This window comes from Coloeus monedula (assembly GCF_965178545.1).
Source record: "Coloeus monedula genome assembly, chromosome: 14".
Taxonomy (NCBI): Eukaryota; Metazoa; Chordata; class Aves; order Passeriformes; family Corvidae; genus Coloeus; species Coloeus monedula.
Window position 1 is genome coordinate 19,430,068 of NC_138794.1, and position 20,705 is coordinate 19,450,772.

The 20,705-nt window shown below is 55.0% G+C and overlaps 1 protein-coding gene across 1 annotated transcript; it reads right to left on the reverse strand.

Annotated features, from left to right (window-relative positions):
- Window positions 1–1,509: 1,509 nt before the first annotated feature.
- Window positions 1,510–19,343, reverse strand: LOXL1 (lysyl oxidase like 1). Its single transcript, XM_082290963.1, has 7 exons — window positions 19,096–19,343; window positions 11,351–11,459; window positions 10,077–10,214; window positions 7,827–7,983; window positions 6,264–6,359; window positions 4,197–4,312; window positions 1,510–1,686 (listed from the first exon to the last, which is right to left on the reverse strand). Exons 1-7 carry the CDS (start codon window positions 19,304–19,306, stop codon window positions 1,680–1,682), a joined length of 834 nt encoding a protein of 277 aa, XP_082147089.1. The 5' UTR covers window positions 19,307–19,343; the 3' UTR covers window positions 1,510–1,679.
- Window positions 19,344–20,705: the final 1,362 nt, after the last annotated feature.

Here is a 20,705-nt window from a genome sequence, read left to right on the forward strand (position 1 = left end):
GGCGCTGGGCCGGGGTCCACACTCCGGTGCCAGTGTCACCAGTTCATCCCAGTGTCACCAGTTCATCCCAGTGTCACCAGTTCCCATCCCAGTGTCACCAGTTCATCCCAGTGTCACCAGTTCCCATCCCAGTATCACCAGTTCATCCCAGTGTCACCAGTTCAGCCCAGTGTCACCATCCCAGTGTCACCAGTTCAGCCCAGTGTCACCAGTTCATCCCAGTGTCACCATCCCAGTGTCACCAGTTCATCCCAGTGTCACCAGTTCCCATCCCAGTGTCACCAGTTCCCATCCCAGTGTCACCAGTTCAGCCCAGTGTCACCATCCCAGTGTCACCAGTTCATCCCAGTGTCACCAGTTCCCATCCCAGTGTCACCATCCCAGTGTCACCATCCCAGTGTCACCAGTTCCCATCCCAGTGTCACCATCCCAGTGTCACCAGTTCATCCCAGTGTCACCAGTTCATCCCAGTGTTACCATCCCAGTGTCACCAGTTCATCCCAGTGTCACCAGTTCCCATCCCAGTGTCACCATCCCAGTGTCACCAGTTCATCCCAGTGTCACCATCCCAGTGTCACCAATTCATCCCAGTGTCACCAGTTCATCCCAGTGTCATCGGTTCCATCCCAGTGTCACCAGTTCCCATCCCAGTGTCCCCATTCCCAGCGTCACCAGTTCATCCCAGTGTCACCAGTTCCATCCCAGTGTCACCATCCCAGTGTCACCAGTTCATCCCAGTGTCACCATCTCAGTGTCACCATTCCATCCCAGTGTCACCAGTTCATCCCAGTGTCACCATCTCAGTGTTACCAGTTCCATCCCAGTGTCACCAGTTCCCATCCCAGTGTCACCATCCCAGTGTCACCAGTTCATCCCAGTGTCACCATTCCATCCCAGTGTCACCATCCCAGTGTCACCAGTTCATCCCAGTGTCACCATCCCAGTGTCACCATCCCAGTGTCGCCATCCCAGTGTCACCAGTTCATCCCAGTGTCACCAGTTCCATCCCAGTGTCACCAGTTCCCATCCCAGTGTCCCCATTCCCAGTGTCACCAGTTCATCCCAGTGACACCATCCCAGTGGCCCCATTCCATCCCAGTGTCACCATTCCATCCCAGTATCCCAGTCCCCATCCCAGTGTCCCCACCCCCATCCCAGTATCCCCATCCCCATCCCAGTGTCCCCAGTCCCATCCCAGTATCCCCATTCCATCCCAGTATCCCCATCCCAGTGTCCCCATCCCAGTGCTCCCATTCGCATCCCAGTGCCCCCAGTCCCATCCCAGTGCCCCCAGTCCCATCCCACTCTCCCCACCCCCACCCCATTCCTTCCCCCATTCCCAACTCAAAAAATTCCCAATCCCTCCTTCCAGTCTCTCCCAGTTTAAAAAAGCTGCGAAACCAGAAAAAATCCCCTGGGAAACCCCTTGGGAATTCCATCCCAGAATTCCCGGAGCTGTTTCTTTTCCCGAAAATTCCCAAGGATTTCAGAATTCCGGAGCCGCCCGGATTTCCTTGGATTCCCTCGGGAAACGGGGGAAAAAACTGGGGAAACTTTGGGATGGGAAAGATTCCGAGGAGTCCTCGTGGCTCCGTCTCTTTTGAATGGGAAAAGTGGGAATTTTGGGGGAGGGGGATGCGGAGAGCGGGAGCGGCGACGTTCCCGGGATTCGGCTGCCGTCAGGATCTGCAGGGAACCACGGGAAAATGCTGGAAAATTCCGTGGGAGAGGAGGGAAAACCCCAAATCCAACCCCAAATCCAACCCCAAAACCTGGAAAATTCTGTGGGAAAGGAGGAAAAAACCCCAAATCCAACCCCAAATCCAGCCCCAAAACCTGGAAAATTCTGTGGGAAAGGAGGGAAAAACCCCAAATCCAACCCCAAATCCAACCCCAAATCCAACCCCAAAACCTGGAAAATTCTGTGGGAAAGGAGGGAAAAACCCCAAATCCAACCCCGAATCCCAGAAAATTCCATGGAAAAGGAGGGAAAAACCCCAAATCCAACCCCGAATCCCAGAGAATTCCATGGGAAAGGAGGAAAAATCCCAGATCCAACCCCAACCCCAAATCCCAGAAAATTTCGTGGGAAAGGAGGGAAAAACCCCAAATCCAGCCCCAAATCCTGGCAAATTCTGTGGGAAAGGAGGGGAAAACCCCAAATCCCAGAAAATTCCATGGAAAAGGAGCAAAAATCCAACCCCAAATGGTGAAATCTTAGAAAATTCCATGGAAAATCAACAAACCCCCAAATCCTGGAAAATTCCGTGGGAAAGGTGGAAAAACCCCAAATCCTGGAAAATTCCGTGGGAAAGGAGGGAAAATCCCCAAATCCAGCCCCAAATCCAACCCCAAATGGTGAAATCCCAGAAAATTCCATGGAAATTTCTATGGAAAAGGAGGAAAAAACCCCAAATCCAACCCCAAATGCCAGAAAATTCCGCGGGAAAGGAGGGAAAACCCCCAAATCCTGGAACATTCTATGGAAAAGGAGGAAAATGCCAAATCCCAGAAAATTCCATGGAAAAGGAGGGAAAAAACCCAAATCCCCGATTTCCTTTCGGACTCCAAAAGGGGCTGGAAAAAAAACCCAAAACCCCGAAAAAAGCGGGAAAAAAGGCGGGAATTGGTTGGGAATTGGTTGGGAATTTTTTGGGAATTCTTTGGGAATTGGTTGGGAATTCTTTGGGGGAATTTTTTTGGGAATTCTTTGGGAATCATTTGGGAATTGTTTGGGAATTGTTCGGGAATTATTTGGGAACAGTTTGGGAATTATCTGGGAATTGTTTGGGAATAGTTTGGGAATTTTGGGGGATTTTTTGGGGAATTTTTTGTTCGGGAATTGTTTGGGAATTATTTTTTGGGAATTCTTTGGGAATTTTTGGGGAATTGTTTGTTTGGGAATTGTTTGGGAATTATTTTGGAATTATTTGGGAATAGTTTGAGAACTGGTTGGGAATTTTTTGTGTGGGAATTTTTTGGGAATTGTTCGGGAATTGTTTTGGAATTATTTGGGAACAGTTTGGGAATTATTTTGGGGGAATAATTTGGGAATTGTTTGTGTGGGAATTCTTTGGGAATTGTTCGGGATTTTTTTTTGGAATTGTTCAGGAATTGTTTGGGAATGGTTTGGGAATTTTTTGGGAATTGTTCAGGAATTGTTTGATTGGGAATTTTTTTTGGAATTTTTTGGGAATTGTTCCGGAATTATTTGGGAACAGTTTGGGAATTATCTGGGAATTTTTTGGGAATTATTTGGGAATTGTTGGAGAATAGTTCAGGAATTGTTTGGGAATTATGTTTTGGGAATTTCTTGGGAATTGTTTGGCAATTGTTTGGGAATTATTTGGGAATTGTTCCGGAATAGTTTGGGAATTATCTGGGAATTCTTTGGGAATTGTTCGGGAATTTTTTCGGAATTGTTTGGCAATTGGTTGGGAATTATTTGGGAATTATTTTGGAATTATTTGGGAATTGGTTGGCAATTGTTTGGGAATTGTTTTGGAATTATTTGGGAATTGTTCGGGAATAGTTTGGGAATTTTTGGGGAATTCTTTGGGAATTGTTTGTTTGGGAATTCTTTGGGAATTGTTTGGGAATTTTTTTGGAATTGTTTGAGAATTGTTCCGGAATTATTTGGGAACAGTTTGGGAATTATCTGGGAATTGTTTGGGAATTTTTTGGGGAATTTTTGGGGAATTTTTTGTTTGGGACTTATTTTTTGGGAATTCTTTGGGAATTGTTCGGGATTTTTTTTGGAATTGTTCAGGAATTGTTTGGGAATGGTTTGGGAATTATTCGGGAATTTTTTGGGAATTATTTGGGAATAGTTTGGGAATTCTTTGGGAATTGGTTGGGAATTCTTTGGGAAATATTTTTTGGGAATTTCTTGGGAATAGTTTGGGAATTGTTCGGGAATTGTTTTTTGGGGATTATTTGGGAATCATTTGGGAATTATTTGGGAATTCTTTGGGAATTGTTTGGGAATTCTTTGGGAATTGTTTGGGAATAGTTTGGGAATTATTTGGGAATTTTGGGGGGAATTTTTTTGGGAATTCTTTGGGAATTGTTCGGGAATTGTTCAGGAATGATTTGGGAATAGTTTTGGAATGATTTGGGAATCATTTGGGAATTGTTCAGGAATTTTTTGGGGAATTGTTTGGGAATTCTTTGGGAATTTTGGGGGAATTCCGTACTGGGCCACGCGGCAGTTGGAAGCGGAGACGAAGCGCCCGGTGTAGTGGATGTGGCAGCGAACGACGTTGTTGGTGAAATCCGACTCCAGCACCAAATATTTGGGATTCACCTGGACCTGGGAATGCGGGAAAAGGCGGGAAAAGGTGGGAAAAGGCGGGAAAAGGAATCCCGGCAATCAGGAATGGCGGGAAAAGGGCTCGGAAATGAGGGAGAGGCGGGAAAGGGGAAAAGGATCCCGGAATTCGCCAGGGAAATGGGAAAATTGGGGAAAAATCCCAATAATGAACAGGGGAAAGGGGGAATTGGGGGAAAAATCCCAAAATAAGGAGGAAAATGGGAAAAACCCGCCAAAATCAACAGGAAAATAACAAAGAAATGGAAAAAATCAGGGGGAAAAGCCCCAAAAATCAACAGGGGAAAAAAAGGGAAAACTGAGAAAATCAGGGGGGAAAATCCCAAAAATCAACAGAAAAAAAGGGGGGGGAATGGAAAAATCAGGGGAAAAAAACCCCAAAATGAACAGGGAAATGGGAAAATCAAGGAAAAAACCCAAAAATCAACAGAAAAAAAACCCCCAAAATGGGAAAATCAGGGAAAAAACCCAAAAATCAACAGAAAAAAAAGGGGAAAAAAGGGAAAATCAGGAAAAAAACCCCAAAAATGAACAGGGAGAGACGAAAATGAGGAAAATCAGGAAAAAAAACCCCAAAAATTAACAGGAAAAAACCAAAAAAAAAGGGACAATCAGGGAAAAAAACCCAGAAATCAACAGAAAAAAAGGGGAAAATTGGGAAAATCAGGAGAAAAAACCACAAAAATGAACAGGGAAATGGGAAAATCAGGAAAAAAACCCAAAAATCAACAGAAAAACCCCAAAAATATGGGAAATTCAGGGGAAAAAACCCCAAAAATCAACAGAAAAAAAAGGGGGGGAAAGGGAAAATCAGGGAAAAAACCCCAAAAATGAACAGGGAGAGACGAAAATGAGGAAAATCAGGAAAAAAAACCCCAAAAATTAACAGGAAAAAAAACAAAAATAAAAAAGGGAAAATCAGGGAAAAACCCAAAAATCAACGGGAAAAAACAAAAAAAAACCAAAAAAAAATAAAAAGGGAAAATCAGGGGAAAAAACCAAAAATCAACAGAAAAAAAGGAAAAAACTGGGAAAATCAGGAAGAAAACCCCAAAAATGGAGAGACGAAAATGAGGAAAATCAGGGAAAAAAACCCCAAAAATTAACAGGAAAAAACAACAAAAAAGGGAAAATCAGGGGAAAAAGCCCCCAAAAATGAACAGGGAAATGGGAAAATCAGGGAAAAAAACCCCAAAAATCAACAGAAAAACCCCAAAAATATGGGAAAATCAAGGAAAAAAAACCCAAAAATCAACAGGACAAAAAGGGGGAAAAAGGGAAAATCAGGAAAAAAACCCCAAAAAATTAACAGGGAAAAGAAAAAATAAAAAGGGAAAATCAGGGAAAAAACCCAAAAATCAACAGAAAAAAAGGGAAAAAATGGGAAAATCAGGGAAAAAAACCCCAAAATTAACAAGGAGAGACGAAAATGAGGAAAACCAGGAAAACAACCCCTAAAAATTAACAGGGAAAAGGGAAAATCAGGAAAAAAAACCCAAAAATCAACAGAAAAAACCCAAAAATATGGGAAAATCAGGGGAAAAAACCAAAAATCAACAGAAAAAAAAAGGAAAAATCAGGGGAAAACCCCCAAAAATTAACAGGAAAAAAATTAAAAAAAAAAAAAGGGAAAATCAGGGAAAAAATCCCCCAAAAATGAACAGGGAAATGGGAAAATCAGAAAAAAACCCCAAAAATGGACAAGGGAAAAAGGGGAAAAATGGGAAAATCAGGGGGAAACCCCCAAAAATCAACAGAAAAAAAAGGGGAAAAAAGGGAAAATCAAGGAAAAAAAACCCAAAAATGAACAGAGAAAAGGGAAATTCGGGGAAAGCAGCCCGGCTAAAACCCCCCCTAGTGGTGGGAAAATCCCGACGGGAGCCGAAATTGGGATTTTTTGGCCCAAAATCGCGGCCGGAGCGGCCCCGGGCACCTTGAGGACGTAATTGCCGGGGGGAACGTCGGTGATGTCGATCCACTGGCAGTCGATGTCGGCGTTGTAGGTGTCGTAACAGCCCGGGCTGAGCCCCTGCGGAAAAGGGGGAAAAATTGGAGAAAAAGGGAGGAAAAGGGAGAAAAAAGGGAAAAAAGGGGAAAAAAGTGGGAGGAAAGGAGAAAAAACGGGAGAGAAATGGAGGAAAAGGGAGAAAAAGGGGAAAAAATTGGAGAAAAATGGACCAAAAAGGGAGGAAAAGGGGAAAAAAGAGAGAAAAAGGGACAAAAAACTGGGGGGAAATGGAGGAAAAGGGACAAAAATGGGAGAAAAGGGGGGGAAAGAGAGAAAAAAGGAGGAAAAGGGACCAAAAAATTGGAGAAAAATGGGCTGAAAGGGACAAAAAAGGGAAAAAAGGGGAAAAAGGGAAGAAAAGGGGGGGAAAGGGGGAAAAAAGGGAAACAAAATTGGAGAAAAATGGACCAAAAAGGGAGGAAAAGGGAGAAAAAGGGGAAAAAGGAGAGAAAAGGGGGGGAAAGGGGAAAAAAAAGGACAAAAAAATGGAGAAAAATTGAGCAAAAAGGGAGAAAAGGGGAGAAAAAAGAAAAAAAGGGGGAAAAAGGGGGAAAAAGGAGAAAAAACTGGAGAAAAATGGAGCAAAAGGGACTAAAATGGGAGAAAAAGGGAGGAAAAGGGGGGGGAAGGGGAAAAGGGGGGGGAAAGGGAGAAAAACTTGGAGAAAAATGGAGCAAAAGGGGCAAAAAAGGGAGAAAAAGGGGGAAAAAAGAGAAAAAACTGGAGAGAAATGGAGAAAAAGGGAGAAAAAGGAGGGAAAAGGGGGGAAAAGGCGGGGGGAAGGACAAAAATTGGAGAAAAATGGAGCAAAAGGGACCAAAATGGGAGAAAAAGGGAGGAAAAGGGGGGAAAAGGGGGGAAAAGAGGGGAAAAAAGGGGTAAAAAGGACAAAAAACTGGAGAGAAATGGAGCAAAAGGGGAGAAAAAGGGAGAAAAGGGGGGGAAAGGGGGGAAAAAGGACAAAAAAGTGAAGAAAAATGGACCAAAAGTGACTAAAAGGGACAAAAAGGGGGGAAAAAGTGACAAAAAAGGGGGAAAAAGGACAAAAAATTGGATAAAAATGGAGCAAAAGGGACCAAAATGGGAGGAAAAGGGGGGAAAAAGGGACAAAAAGGGGAGAAGACAAAAAACTGGAGGGAAATGGATGAAAAGGGACCAGAAGGGAGAAAAAAAGACAAAGAAGGGACAAAAAAAAAGGGGGGGGGGGGGAAGGGAGAAAAAGGGATCAAAAAAAGGGGATCAATAAAAGGGAGTAAAAGGGGCAAAAAAGGGGGGGAAAAAGGGACAAAAAGCGACCAAAAAAGGGAGAAAAGGGGGCAAAAAGGGACCAAAAAAGGGGAGGAAAAGGGACAAAAAGGGACCAAAAAAAGGGAGAAAAGGGGGAAAAAAGCGACCAAAAAATGAGGAAAAAAGGGGGGGGAAAAAAGGCAAAAAAAGGGGCAAAAAAGGCCAAAAAAGGGCAAAACGGGAGGAAAAGCTTGGGGTCACCTGGGTGTGGGCGGTGCAGGCGTAGCGCTTGAGGTGGCCGAAGTCGCAGGTGGTGTCCTCGAGGCAGAAGCTCGCCTTGTGGCCCTCGGCCACCCGGCGGCCCGAGGTGGCCTCCAGCAGGTCGTAGTGGCTGAACTCCGCCATGCTGTGGTAGTGCCTGCGGGCGGCAGGGGGCGCTCGGGGGCGCTCGGGGATGCTCGGAGATGCTCGGGGGCCGCTCGGGGATGCTCGGAGATGCGAGGGGGGGATCGGGGATGCTCGGGGATGCTCGGGGACAGTCAGGGACGCTCGGGGACGCTCGGGGACACTCAAGGAAACTCGGGGATGCTCGGGGGCGCTCGGGGGCACTCGGGGGATGCTCAGGGACACTCGGGAACACTCGGGGGACACTCGGGAACAGTCAAGAGACACTCGGGGATGTTCGGGGACAGTCAGGGACGCTCGGGGATGCTCGGGGATGCTCGGGGACGCTCGGGGACACTCGGGGGATGCTCGGGGATGCTCGGGGACACCCGGGGGCGCTCGGGGAACACTCGAGGACAATCAGGGATGCTCGGGGACGCTCGGGGATGTTCAGGGGCGCTCGGCGACAGCCGGGGGCGCTCGGGGAATGGTCGGGGGTGCTCGGGGACGCTCGGGGGTGCTCGGGGACAGTCAGGGACGCTCGGGGATGCTCGGGGGCGCTCGGGGATGCTCAGGGGACAGTCGGGGACGGTCGGGGACACTCAAGGACACTCGGGGATGCCCGGGGGCGCTCGGGGACACTCGGGGGATGCTCGGGGACACCCGGGGATGCTCGGGTGTGCTCGGGAACACTCGGGAACACTCGGGGGACACTCGGGAACACTCGGGGGACACTCGGGAACAGTCAAGAGACACTCGGGGACGCTCGGGAGTGCTCGGGGACAGTCAGGGACGCTCGGGGACAGTCAAGGATGCCCGGGGGCGCTCGGGGGATGCTCGGGGGCGCTCGGGGGTGCTCGGGGATGCTCGGGAACACTCGGGAATGCTCAGGGACACTCGGGAACACTCGGGGGACACTCGGGGACACTCGGGGAACACTCGAGGAAACTCGGGGATGCCCGGGGGCGCTCGGGGGGCACTCGGGAGATGCTCGGGGACAGTCACGGACGCTCGGGGACACTCGGGGGCGCTCGGGGAACACTCGAGGACAGTCAGGGATGCTCGGGGGCGCTCGGGGACGCTCGGGGATGCTCGGGGACGTTCGGGGACGCTCGGGGGCACTCGGGGACAGTCAGGGACGCTCGGGGATGCTCGGGGCACTCGGGGACGCTCGAGGGTGCTCGGGGATGCTCGGGGGCAGTCAGGGACGCTCGGCGACACTCGGGGAAACTCGGGGATGCTCGGGGACAGTCAGGGACGCTCGGGGATGCTCGGGGACACTCGGGGACGCTCGGGGACGGTCAGGGACGCTCGGGGGACACTCGGGGGTGCTTGGGAACGCTCGGGGACGCTCGGAGGTGCTCGGGGATGCTCGGAGACGTTCGGGGGATGCTCGGGGGCACTCGGGAACAGTCAGGGAAACTCAGGGACGCTCGGGGATGCTCGGGGACACTCAGGGACAGTCAGGGGACATTCTGGGGACACTCGGGGACACTTGGAGACACTTCAGGGACAGTCAGGGGACACTCAGAGGACAGTCAGGGGACACCAACCCCACCGAGACCTCAAAGCAACGGCACCAAACGGGGGAAAAGCCACTGAAACCCCCTGGAGATGCCACCAGACAAGGGGGATGATGGGGTTGGGGACAGGGCTGGGGACAGTCCCTGGTGGCACCTGTGCCACTCCTGTCACCATGGTGGCTTTGGGGACAAAGAGCCCGAGGAAAACTCCCCACCTTAGGAAGACCCCAAAAAACGTCACCAAAAGGGGGAAACTCCAGGAAAAAGCTGCCACCCGAGGCTGGGGACAGGGCTGGGGACACTCCCTGGTGGCACCTGTGCCACTCCTGTCAGCGCGGTGGCTTTGGGGACAAAGAGCCCGAGGAAGGTGACACCGAAATGGGGGAAAAGCCACAGAAATGCCACTGAAACCCCCTGGAGATGCCACCAGAGGGGATGGTGGGGTTGGGGATAGGGCTGGGGACACTCCTGTCAGTGCGGTGGCTTTGGGGACAAAGAGCCCAAGGAAGGTGACACCAAAATGGGGGAAAAGCCACTGAAACCCCCTGGAGATGCCACCACCAGCAGGGATGGTGGGGTTGGGGACGGGGCTGGGGACACTCACTGGTGGCAGCTGTGCCACTGCCAGCTGTGGCGGGGCTGGCTGGGCAGGAAGTCGGCCGTGCCCTGGTTCTTGACGCGCTGCGGGAAGCGCAGCAGCACCCGCACGTCGTAGTCGGTGGCCTCGGCCGCGTACGCCGTGCTGGGGACACGGGGACGGGCGCTGGCCACGGTGGCACCGGCACTGGCCCCTCGGCCCCCACCCCGACCCCCCCACCCCCGGAGAGGGAATCCCCTTTTCCATCGGGAATTCCCGTAGGGAAAAGGAAGGGGTGAAAGGGAGGAACCGTCTGTGCTTGGCTTTGCTCTTCCTGGTGCTTTTGCCTTTTTCCTTCCCTTTCCCCTTTCCCCTTTCCCCTTTTCCCTTTCCCCTTCCCCCTTTTCCCTTTCCCCTTTCCCCTTTCTCTTCCCCTTTCCCCTTTTCCCTTTTCCCCTTTTCCCCTTTCCCCTCTTCCTTTTCCCTTTTCCCCTTTCTCTTCCCCTTTCCCCTTTTCCATTCCCCCTTTCCCCTTCCCCCTTTTCCCTTTTCCCTTTTCCCTTTCCCCTTTTCCCTTTCCCTTTCCCCCTTTCCCCTTTTCCCTTTCCCTTCTTCTCCTTCATCCTTTTCCTTCATCCTTCTCCCTCCATGTCCCCATTTCCCCTTCATCCCAGGAATCCCCTTTATTCCCATTTCCCCTCATCCCAGGATTCTCCTCCTCCCCTCCATGTCCCCATGTCCCCATCATCCCCAAATCCCCTTTAACCTCATTTTCCCCTCATCCCAGGCCCCACTTTTCTCCCATTTCCACCTCATCCCAGGAACCCCCTTTATCCTCATTTTCCCTTCATCCCAGGATTTCCCTCTTCCCCTCCATGACCCCATTTCCCCCTCATCCCAAGATCCCTTTTATCCCCATTTTCCCCTCATTCCCGGACCCCCTTTTTCCCCATCTCCCCCTCATTCCGAGACTCCCTTCATCCCCATTTTCCCCTCATCCCAGGATTCCCCTCTTTCCCCTCCACGTCCCTATTTCCTCCTCATCCCAAAATTCCTTTTATCCCCATTCCCCCCTCATCCCAAGACTCCCTTCATCCCCACTTTCCCCTCATCCCAAGACTCCCTTCATCCCCATTCCCACCTCATCCCAGTCCCCTCTTCATCCTCACATCCCCCTCACCCCAATCCCCCCCTTAGTACCCATCACCCCCTCCCCCCAGCCCCCCTTTTTTCCCCCACACCTCCCGATCCCGATCCCGATCCCGATCCCAGCCCGCTGCCATTCCCGGGAATGCTCTCACCTGGCCAGGCACTTCTCCTCGGCGGCGCAGCGCAGCGAGTACAGGTGAGCCCTCTGCACGTACGTGGAGGCCTGCACGTAGTTGGGGTCCGGGATCAGATCCGGGAGACCTGCGGGGACACGGGGACCGGGATTGGGGACAGGGACATCCCATGGGATTGGGGACACAGCTCCTGGAGTCCTGGTTGGGATCCAGGATTAGACCTTGGAGACCTGCAGGGACACGGGATTGGGGACAGGGACATCCCATGGGATTGAGGACACAGCACCTGGGGGTCAGGACGTGGTTGGGATCCGGGATCAGATCCAGGAGACCCACAGGGGCAGGGGTTGGGGACAGGGACATCCCATGGGGTTGGGGACAGGGACATCCCATGGGGTTGGGGACAGGGACATCCTGTGGGATTGAGGACACAGCTCCTGGGGGTCTGGATGTGCTTGGGATCCGGGATCAGATCCAGGGGACCTGCGGCGGCAGGGATTGGGGACAAGGACATCCCATGGGATTGGGGACACAGCTCCTGGGGGTCAGGACGTGGTTGGGATCCGGGATCAGATCCAGGAGACCTGGGGGACTGGGATTGGGGACCGGGACTGGGGACAGGGATTGGGGACAGGGACATCCCGTGGGATTGGGGACACAGCTCCTGGGGGTCGGGATGTGGTTGGGATCTGGGATCAGATCCAGGAGACCCACAGGGGCAGGGATTGGGGACAAGGACATCCCATGGGGTTGGGGACAGGGACATCCTGTGGGGTTGGGGACAGGGACATCCCATGGGGTTGGGGACAGGGACATCCTGTGGGATTGGAGACAGGGACATCCCGTGGGATTGGGGACACAGCTCCTGCAGGTCAGGACGTGGTTGGGATCTGGGAATGACCACGGGGACATCCCATGGGCACAGGGCCATCCTTGGGGACAGGGATCGGGCCCGCGGCAGCCGAGGCCGGACGGGGCAGTTTCGGGTCCCCAGCCCTGCCAGGTTTTCCCGATTTCCAGCTGGAAAATCCTCCCTTCCCTCCCTCCCTCCTCTGGCAGATCCCAATCCTCCATTTCCTGCTCCCCTGGAAGCCATTCCCAAACCCGGCCCCGGGATGTGTCCCTGGAATAGTAGGATCCCTCTTTCCTGCCCTATTCCCTGCTTTTCACCCCAAACAGGGGTTAACCCTGCCGTGATCCCTCCTTCCCCGAAATTCCAGAGGATTCCCTGGGTTTGGAGAGAGCTGGGACAGGCAGAGGGACGCAGGGAAAGGCGGGGCTGCAACCATTTGCCAAATTTATGGAATTCCGCCCCAGGAGCCGCCCAGTGCACCTCCCCTTGCCAAAGGCTCCTCCAGCACCTGGGAATTGGCCTGGAATCACCCCTCGGGAAGGATCGGGATTTTGGGGTGGGGGGGGGGGGTGTCCCCAGGCGTGCCGTGCCTCAGTTTCCCTTCTCCCTGTCCCCATTCCCATCCCCATAAACGTCATCCCAATCCTTATCCCCATCCCTATCCCCATTCTCATCCCTATCCCATTCTCATCCCCATCATCTTCATCCCCATCCCATTCCCAACATCCCCATTCCCATCATCCCCATCATCTTCATCCCTATCCCCATTTCCCAAAATCCCTATCCCATCCCCATCCCATTCCCACAATCCCCATTCCCAAAATTCCCATCCCATCCCCATCCCATCCCTATCCCAAAATCCCCATTCCCAAAATCCCCATCCCCATAATCTTCATCCCTATCCCATTCCCATCCCCATTCCCACAATCCCCATCCCATTCCCAAAATCCCCATTCCCATCCCCCTAATCTTCATCCCTATCCCCATTCCCATATTCCCCATTCCCACAATCCCCATCCCATTCCATCCCCATCCCATTCCCAAAATCCCCATCCCAAAATCCCCAACCCCATATTCCCCATCCCATCCCCATTCCCACCCCATTCCCGAAATCCCCATTCCCAAAATTTCCATCCCCATAATCTTCATCCCCATTCCCATAATCCTCATCCCCAAATCCCCATCCCCAAATTCTCATCCCCATTCCCATCCCATTCCCAAAATCTCCATCCCATAATCCCTATCCCAAAATCCCCATCCCCATATTCCCCATCCCATCCCCATCCCAAAATCCCCATCCCATTCCCACAATCCCCATCCCCGTCCCAAAATCCCCATTCCCAAAATCTCCATCCCAAAATCCCCATTCCCAAAATCCCATCCCCATCCCATCCCCATTCCCAAAATCCCATCCCCATCCCATCCCCATTCCCAAAATCCCCATCCCCATTCCCATCCCATCCCCATTCCCATCATCCCCATCATCTTCATCCCTATCCCCATTCTCCAAATCCCCATCCCAAAATCCCCGTTCCCAAAATCCCCATCCCCAAATCCCCATCCCCTTTCCCAAAATCCCCATTCCCATCCCCATTCCATCCTCATCCCATTCCCAAAATCCCCATCCCCATCCCCAAACCCCCATTCCCAAAATCTCCATCCCAAAATCTCCATCCCATCCCCATTCCCAAAATCCCCATTCCCAAAATCCCCATCCCCATTCCCAAAATCCCCACCCCACCCCATTCCCACCCCCCCAGCATCCCCCCCATCCCCCAAATCCCGCTCCCCCTTCCCCATCCCCCATCCCAATTCCCACTTTTTGCCCGTTTTTCCCGGCTTTTCCCCAAAAAGGAGAACAATGCCTCCTTGTTTTGGGATCCCCGGAGGGATCGCGTCATTCCTTTGGAGCTCATTTCCTGCCCCATTCCCACCTCATCGCCGCTGACCTCATTCCCGGTGGGATCCAGGGGGAAAAAAAACCGGGAGAGCTCGGAAAAACTTCCCATGGAAAACCCCATGGAAAACCCCATGGAAAACCCCGCCGGGCCTGGCCATGGGGATGTTTTTCCATCCTTCGGGAACTTTTTCCCTCCCCTTTCCCACTGTTTGTAAGGAATTCTTGGAAGCTCCGGAGTGAAATCCGACTCCCGGATCGCCGGCGACTTTTATGGGATTTGGATTTTCCCTTTCCCGCTGCGTTTTGCCCCGGGATGGCCCCGTTTGTTTTTATAGGATCGCGCGCCTTGTTTGGGGTCAAACTTCTGGAATTGATGGGATATTGGGATCTGGGATCCTGGAATTGACCCCAAACCCCTGGAATCGATGGGATATCGGGATCCCGGAATTGTCCCCAGATCCCCTGGAATCGATGGGATATCGGGATCCTGGATCCCGGAATTGACCCCAAATCCCCCGGAATCCATGGGATCTTGGGATCTGGGAATTGACCCCAAATCCCCTGGAATCAATGGGATATCGGGATCCAGGATCCCGGAATTGACCCCAAATCCTCTGGAATTGATGGGATATCGGGATCCGGGATCCCGGAATTGACCCCAAATCCCCTATAATTGATGGGATATCGGGATCTGGGAATTGACCCCAACTCCCTGGAATCAATGGGATATCGGGATCCCAGAATTGACCCCAGATCCCCTGGAATCGATGGGATATCGGGATCTGGGAAGTGACCCCAACTCCCTGGAATCAATGGGATATCGGGATCTGGGATCTGGGAATTGACCCCAAACCCCTGGAATCAATGGGATATCGGGATCCCGGAATTGTCCCCGAACCCCGGGAATCGATGGGATCTCGGGATCTGGGATTGGGATCCCTGGAAGCTGCATCCCAAATGTCCTCATCCCACCCCAAATTCCAGGGGGTTTTGCTGAGCCGGTGTTTTCCCTCTTCCCAAAAATCAGGGATCTGGCCCCCCCAACTTTGGGATCGGCCCCTAAATCGGGATGATCCCAGCAGGAGAACGTTCAGATTTCCCGCCTGGCCCCTCAGCGATGGGGATGGGAATGGGAATGGGAATGGGAATGGGGATGGGAATGGGATGGGGATGGGGATGGGGATGGGGATGGGAACGGGAATGGGAACGGGAATGGGAATGGGGATGGGAATGGGGATGGGGATGGGAACGGGAATGGGAATGGGAATGGGATGGGGATGGGGATGGGGATGGGAACGGGAATGGGAATGGGATGGGGATGGGAATGGGAATGGGGATGGGAATGGGGATGGGGATGGGGATGGGGATGGGGATGGGGATGGGAATGGGAATGGGAATGGGAATGGGGATGGGGATGGGGACACCTGGAGTGACCAAGGGGTTTGCATCATCCCATCCCAATCCCAATCCCATCCCAATCCTATCCATCCCATCCCATCCCATGGATCCCATCCCATCCCATCCCATCCCAATCCCATCCCATGGATCCCAATCCCACCCCAGCAGATTCCCTCCTCCATCCCCACGCAATCCCAGCATTCCCAGCCGCTTGTGACACCCCCGGAATCATCCCAACCCCAAAGCCAACCCCACCAAAGGGAGACTTCCCCAGGAATTCCGACACCTCCCGGCCCATCCAGGGGTGACGCCCACCCCACTCTGGCTCAGTGGGACCCGAGCTCCGTCACCCCCTGGAATTCCCAAATCCCACTTTCCTTCCAAAACCAACCCTGGGCCACCCAATCCATGGGGTCACGGGGAAAAACCCTCCTGGAGATGGGATCGGGGCTGGGATTGGGGTGAGGAACCGCTGGAAATGGGATTGGAGTGAGGAACCCCTGGAGATGGGATCGGGGTTGGGATTGGGATGGGGAACCCCTGGAGATGGGATTGGGGTGAGGAACCCCTGGAGATGGGATTGGGGTTGGGATCAGGGTGAGGAACCCCTGGAGATGGGATCGGAGTTGGGATCAGGGTGAGGAACCCCTGGAGATGGGATCAGGGTTGGGATCAGAATGAGGAACCCCTGGAGATGGGATCGGGGCTGGGATCGGGGTGAGGAACCCCTGGAGGTGGGATCGGGGTTGGGATTGGGATGGGGAACCCCTGGAGATGGGATTGGGATGAGGAACTCCTGGAGATGGGATCGGGATTGGGATTTGGATGGGAAAGCCCTGGAGATGGGATCAGGGTTGGGATCAGAATGAGGAACCCCTGGAGATGGGATCGGGGTTGGGATCAGAATGAGGAACCCCTGGAGATGGGATCGGGGTTGGGATCAGAATGAGGAACCCCTGGAGATGGGATTGGGGTTGGGATCTGGGTGAGGAACCCCTGGAGATGGGATCGGGGTGGGGGAACCCCTGGAGATGGGATTGGGGTTGGGATTGGGATGAGGAACTCCTGGAGATGGGATCGGGGTGGGGGAACCCCTGGAGATGGGATTGGGGTTGGGATTGGGATGAGGAACCCCTGGAGATGGGGTTGGGGCAAGGAACCCCTGGAGATGGGATCAGGGTTGGGATCAGAATGAGGAACCCCTGGAGATGGGATAGGGGTGGGGGAACCGCTGGAGATGGGATTGGGGTTGGGATCAGGGTGAGGAACTCCTGGAGATGGGATTGGAGATGGGATTGGGGTGAGGAACCCCTGGAGATGGGATTGGGGTTGGGATTCGGATGAGGAACCCCTGGAGATGGGATTGGGATGAGGAACTCCTGGAGATGGGATGGGGGTTGGGATTGGGATTGGAAACCCCTGGAGATGGGATCGGGGTTGGGATCGGGGTGAGGAACCCCTGGAGATGGGATGGGGGTTGGGATCAGGGTGAGGAACCCCTGGAGATGGGATCGTGGTTGGGATCGGGGTGAGGAACCCCTGGAGATGGGATGGGGGTTGGGATCAGAGTGAGGAATCCCTGGAGATGGGATCAGGGCTGGGATCAGGGTGCGGGATCCCTGGAGATGGGATCGGGGTTGGGATCCAGTTTGGGATCTGGGTAGGGACCACTTTTTGGGCTCTGCATCCCCCTTCCCTTTCCCACCCCTCCAGGAGCTGCTCCTCTCCTCTCCCAGCTCCGGATCAGGCCTGGAATCTTTCCCAGCCCCTCTTCCCAGATTTCCCCACACGCTTCCGACCATCCCGTTCCCACAGAAACCCCGATAATTCCCCCATAAAAAGCAGCAGCGGGATCGGATTCCTTCATTAACCCCCAGCCGGGGGCCGGGAATGCCGAGCATTCCTGGCACAGCCGAGCCGGGATTAGGAGGCTCCCGAGGAGCTTTGGCCACGGAATTAATTAATAATTAATAATTAATTAATAACTGACAATTAACGCCCAAATTGTTCGCTCCAGTTAGGATCCCTGGGAAGTGACAACATTCCCAAAGCACCGCGAGTGGCCGGGATTTCACGGGATCCAGCTCGATTCCCGTTACATTTATCCAGGAAAAGCAGGGAAGCGGGAGGGCTCCGGGAATTACTGGGGTTCCCGAATTCCAGGGATCCCGGAAGGACACGGATGCCGCTAATGGGGACAGCAGGAATTTTTCCCGGAATTTTTCCCGCTTCCCGGGTCATCCGTGGGTCAGCTGTCGCCAGCGTCCCTCCGGAGCCTCGGGAATGCCGGCATTCCCGATCCCTGTGCGTCCCTAAATCCCTCACATCCTTCACTCCCTCCAAACCCCATTCCTGCCATCCTCTCCCTCCAAACCCCATTCCCGAGTTTTTCCCGGCCGGAGCTCGGAGCGTTCCCTCCCTGTCTGTGTTTACTCCCCGGGCAGGGCTGGGATGGGCCCTTCCCACGGCCCCAAATCCTCCGGGATGGGCTTTTCCCAGAAAACAGGGATGGGGCTGGACGGGCCACGGGGTCAGGCTGGGATGGGATTCCCGAGGGATGGGCCGGGAACGGCTCCGCAGGCTCCTCACGCCCTCCAGCTCCAGCACAGAGTGAAAACTCTCGGAAAACTCGGCCAAAATCCCCGGGATTCCATCGGGATCGGGGGCAGCGGGATGGGGAGGGATCCGTCTGTCCATCCCTCCGGGAATGGAGCAGGTCCGGCCAGGAAAACGGGGATCCAGCGCTGCCCCATGCCAGGAGCACGGGGTGATCCCAATGGATACCCCATGGATGTGGGATAATGGGGATCCAGCCCTGCCCCATCCCAAACACCCCACGGATCCGGGATAATGGGGATCCAGCCCTGCCCCATCCCAAACACCCCACAGATGTGGGATAACCAGGATCCAGCCCTGCCCCATCCCAAACACCCCACGGATCCAGGATAACGGGGATCCAGCCCTGCCCCATCCCAAACACCCCACAGATGTGGGATAACCAGGATCCAGCCCTGCCCCATCCCAAACACCGCACAGATGTGGGATAACCAGGATCCAGCCCTGCCCCATCCCAAACACCCCACGGATCCGGGATAACCAGGATCCAGCCCTGCCCCATCCCAAACACCCCACAGATGTGGGATAACCGGGATCCAGCCCTGCCCCATCCCGATGTGACCCCAATCCATGGCACATGGACACCCTATGGATGTAGGATGAGCTGGGACACAGCACAGTCCCATCCCAAAAGTCTGGGATTACCTTGGACACGGCACAACCCCATCCCAAAACGAGGGAATGACCTGGGATAGACCCCAGGAATGACCCGGCACACTGCACAGTCCCACCCCAAAAGTTTGGGATAACTGGACACGGCCCAGCCCCATCCCAAAAGTTTGGGATAACTTTGGACACGGCCCAGCCCCATCCCAATCCCAATCCCAGCCCCCCCAGCCGGGTCCTGCTCCTTCCCTTCCCTTCCCTCCCTGCTCCCGTCATTCCCAAAACCCCCCGGCTCTCCAAGAACCCCTTGGGATTTCTCCCCACACCCAACCCCGAGCGAATCCCGGCAATCCCAGCCCCATCCCATCCCAAGGAAAACCCCAAACTCACCCCGCGCCCCAAAGCTGGGCCTGTAGACGCTGCCCACGCTGAGCCGGGCTTGGCTGTCGGGCACGGCCTGTGGGATTTCGAGGCTCCGGCCGGGAATGAAAGGCTCGGGATGGGCGATCCCAAAGGATTCCCGGAAGGGCGGCTGCGGCTCTTGGGGTGGGAGCTGCTCCCCAAATCCCAGCGGCAGCTGCAGGTTTTCCATGGAGGCCATCCCGGCCTGCGGCTCGGCATCGTGGTACAAACTGTGGGAATACCGGCGATCCAGCGGGAACGCGGCTCCGTAGGGAATCTGCTCCTCGCCCAACTCCTCGGGATGCAGCGGGAACGCCATCCCCGTCCCTGGCCCCATCCCGGTCCCCATCCCTGGTCCCATCCCGGTCCCCATCCCGGTCCCCATCCCGGTCCCCATCCCGGTCCCTATCCCGGTCCCCACCGCGCTCCGCGACGCGGGGACACCCTCGGAGCGCTCCCCGTGCGGTGCCACCCCCGAGGGGACGAACGGCGGCTGCGGGGCCACCCCCGAGGGGACGAACGGCGGCTGCGGGGCCACCCCCGAGGGGACGAACGGCGACTGCGGGGCCACTCCGGAGGGCACAAACGGCGACTGTCCCGCCACCCCCGCGGCGACAAACGGCGGCTGTCCCGCCGCGGCGAAGGCGAACGAGGACACCGAGGCCACCGAGGCCACGCCGGGGGCTGTGCCGGTGGCTTGGCGGCCCCGCGCCGGTGGTCGCCGCTGTGCCCCCGCTGCCAGCCCCGCGCTGTCGCCCAGCGGGCCGTCCCTCCAGTTGGGCGGCACTTGGCCGAAGCCGAAGGGATGTCGCGCTTGTCCCCGCACTGTGCCCGAGGCGGGGGCCTGGCGGCGGACGCTGCCCGCTGTCCCCGCTGTGCCCGCTGTCCCCGCTGTCCCCGCTGTCCCCGCTGTCCCCGCTGTCCCCGCTGTGCCCGCTGTCCCCGCTGTCCCCGCCGTGCCCCCGGTCCCCGCCAGCCACAGGCGGTTCCCCGCGGGCCGCTCGCGGCGGGCGGGCAGGAACTCGGCGCCGCTGTTGAGGAGGCTGTAGAGCCGCCCGTTGTTCTCCCACTGGATCAGCTGCCGCCACGGCTCTTGCGCCGCCGCCAGCGCCACCAGGCCGGCCCAGAGCGCCCAGCGCCGCCACAGCGCCGGGGACGCGGCCGGTGCCAGCCCCGGGGCCATGGCGGAGGCACCCGCGCGGCGCTCGCGGGCTCAGCGCAGGGCCCGTCCCAGCTCGGAGCGCGCCGGGAGCGCGGGCGCGGCAGCGAGGCCGCCTCCTGCTGCTGCTGCTGCTGCTGCTGCTGCTGCGGCTCCGAGCCTTCCTCCCTCCTGCTCCTCCTCCTCCTCCTGCTCCTCCTCCGGCTCCTTTTCCGAGCCCTTCTCCCTCCCGCTCCTCCTCCTGCTCCTCCGCCTTTTCCAAGCCTTCCTCCCTCCTCCTCCTCCTCCTCCTCCTCCTCCTCCTCCTCCTCCTCCTCTTCCTCCTCCTCCTCCTCCTCCTCCTCCTCCGGCTCCTTTCCCGAGCCCTCCTCCCTCCCTCTCCTCCTCCTCCTCCTGCTCCTCCTCCTTTTCCGAGCCTTCCTCCCTCCTCCTCCTCCTT

Bases quoted from the DNA above. Each gene is read 5' to 3' on its own strand.
- LOXL1 (XM_082290963.1), bottom strand. From the start codon at position 19,306: ATGGCCTCCATGGAAAACCTGCAGCTGCCGCTGGGATTTGGGGAGCAG. The intron at 7,984-10,076 runs GTGAGTGTCCCC...TGCCGCCCGCAG, and splicing joins CAGTGGCACAGCTGCCACCA to GCACTACCACAGCATGGCGG. The intron at 6,360-7,826 runs GTGACCCCAAGC...CCTTTTCCGCAG, and splicing joins CCTGCACCGCCCACACCCAG to GGGCTCAGCCCGGGCTGTTA.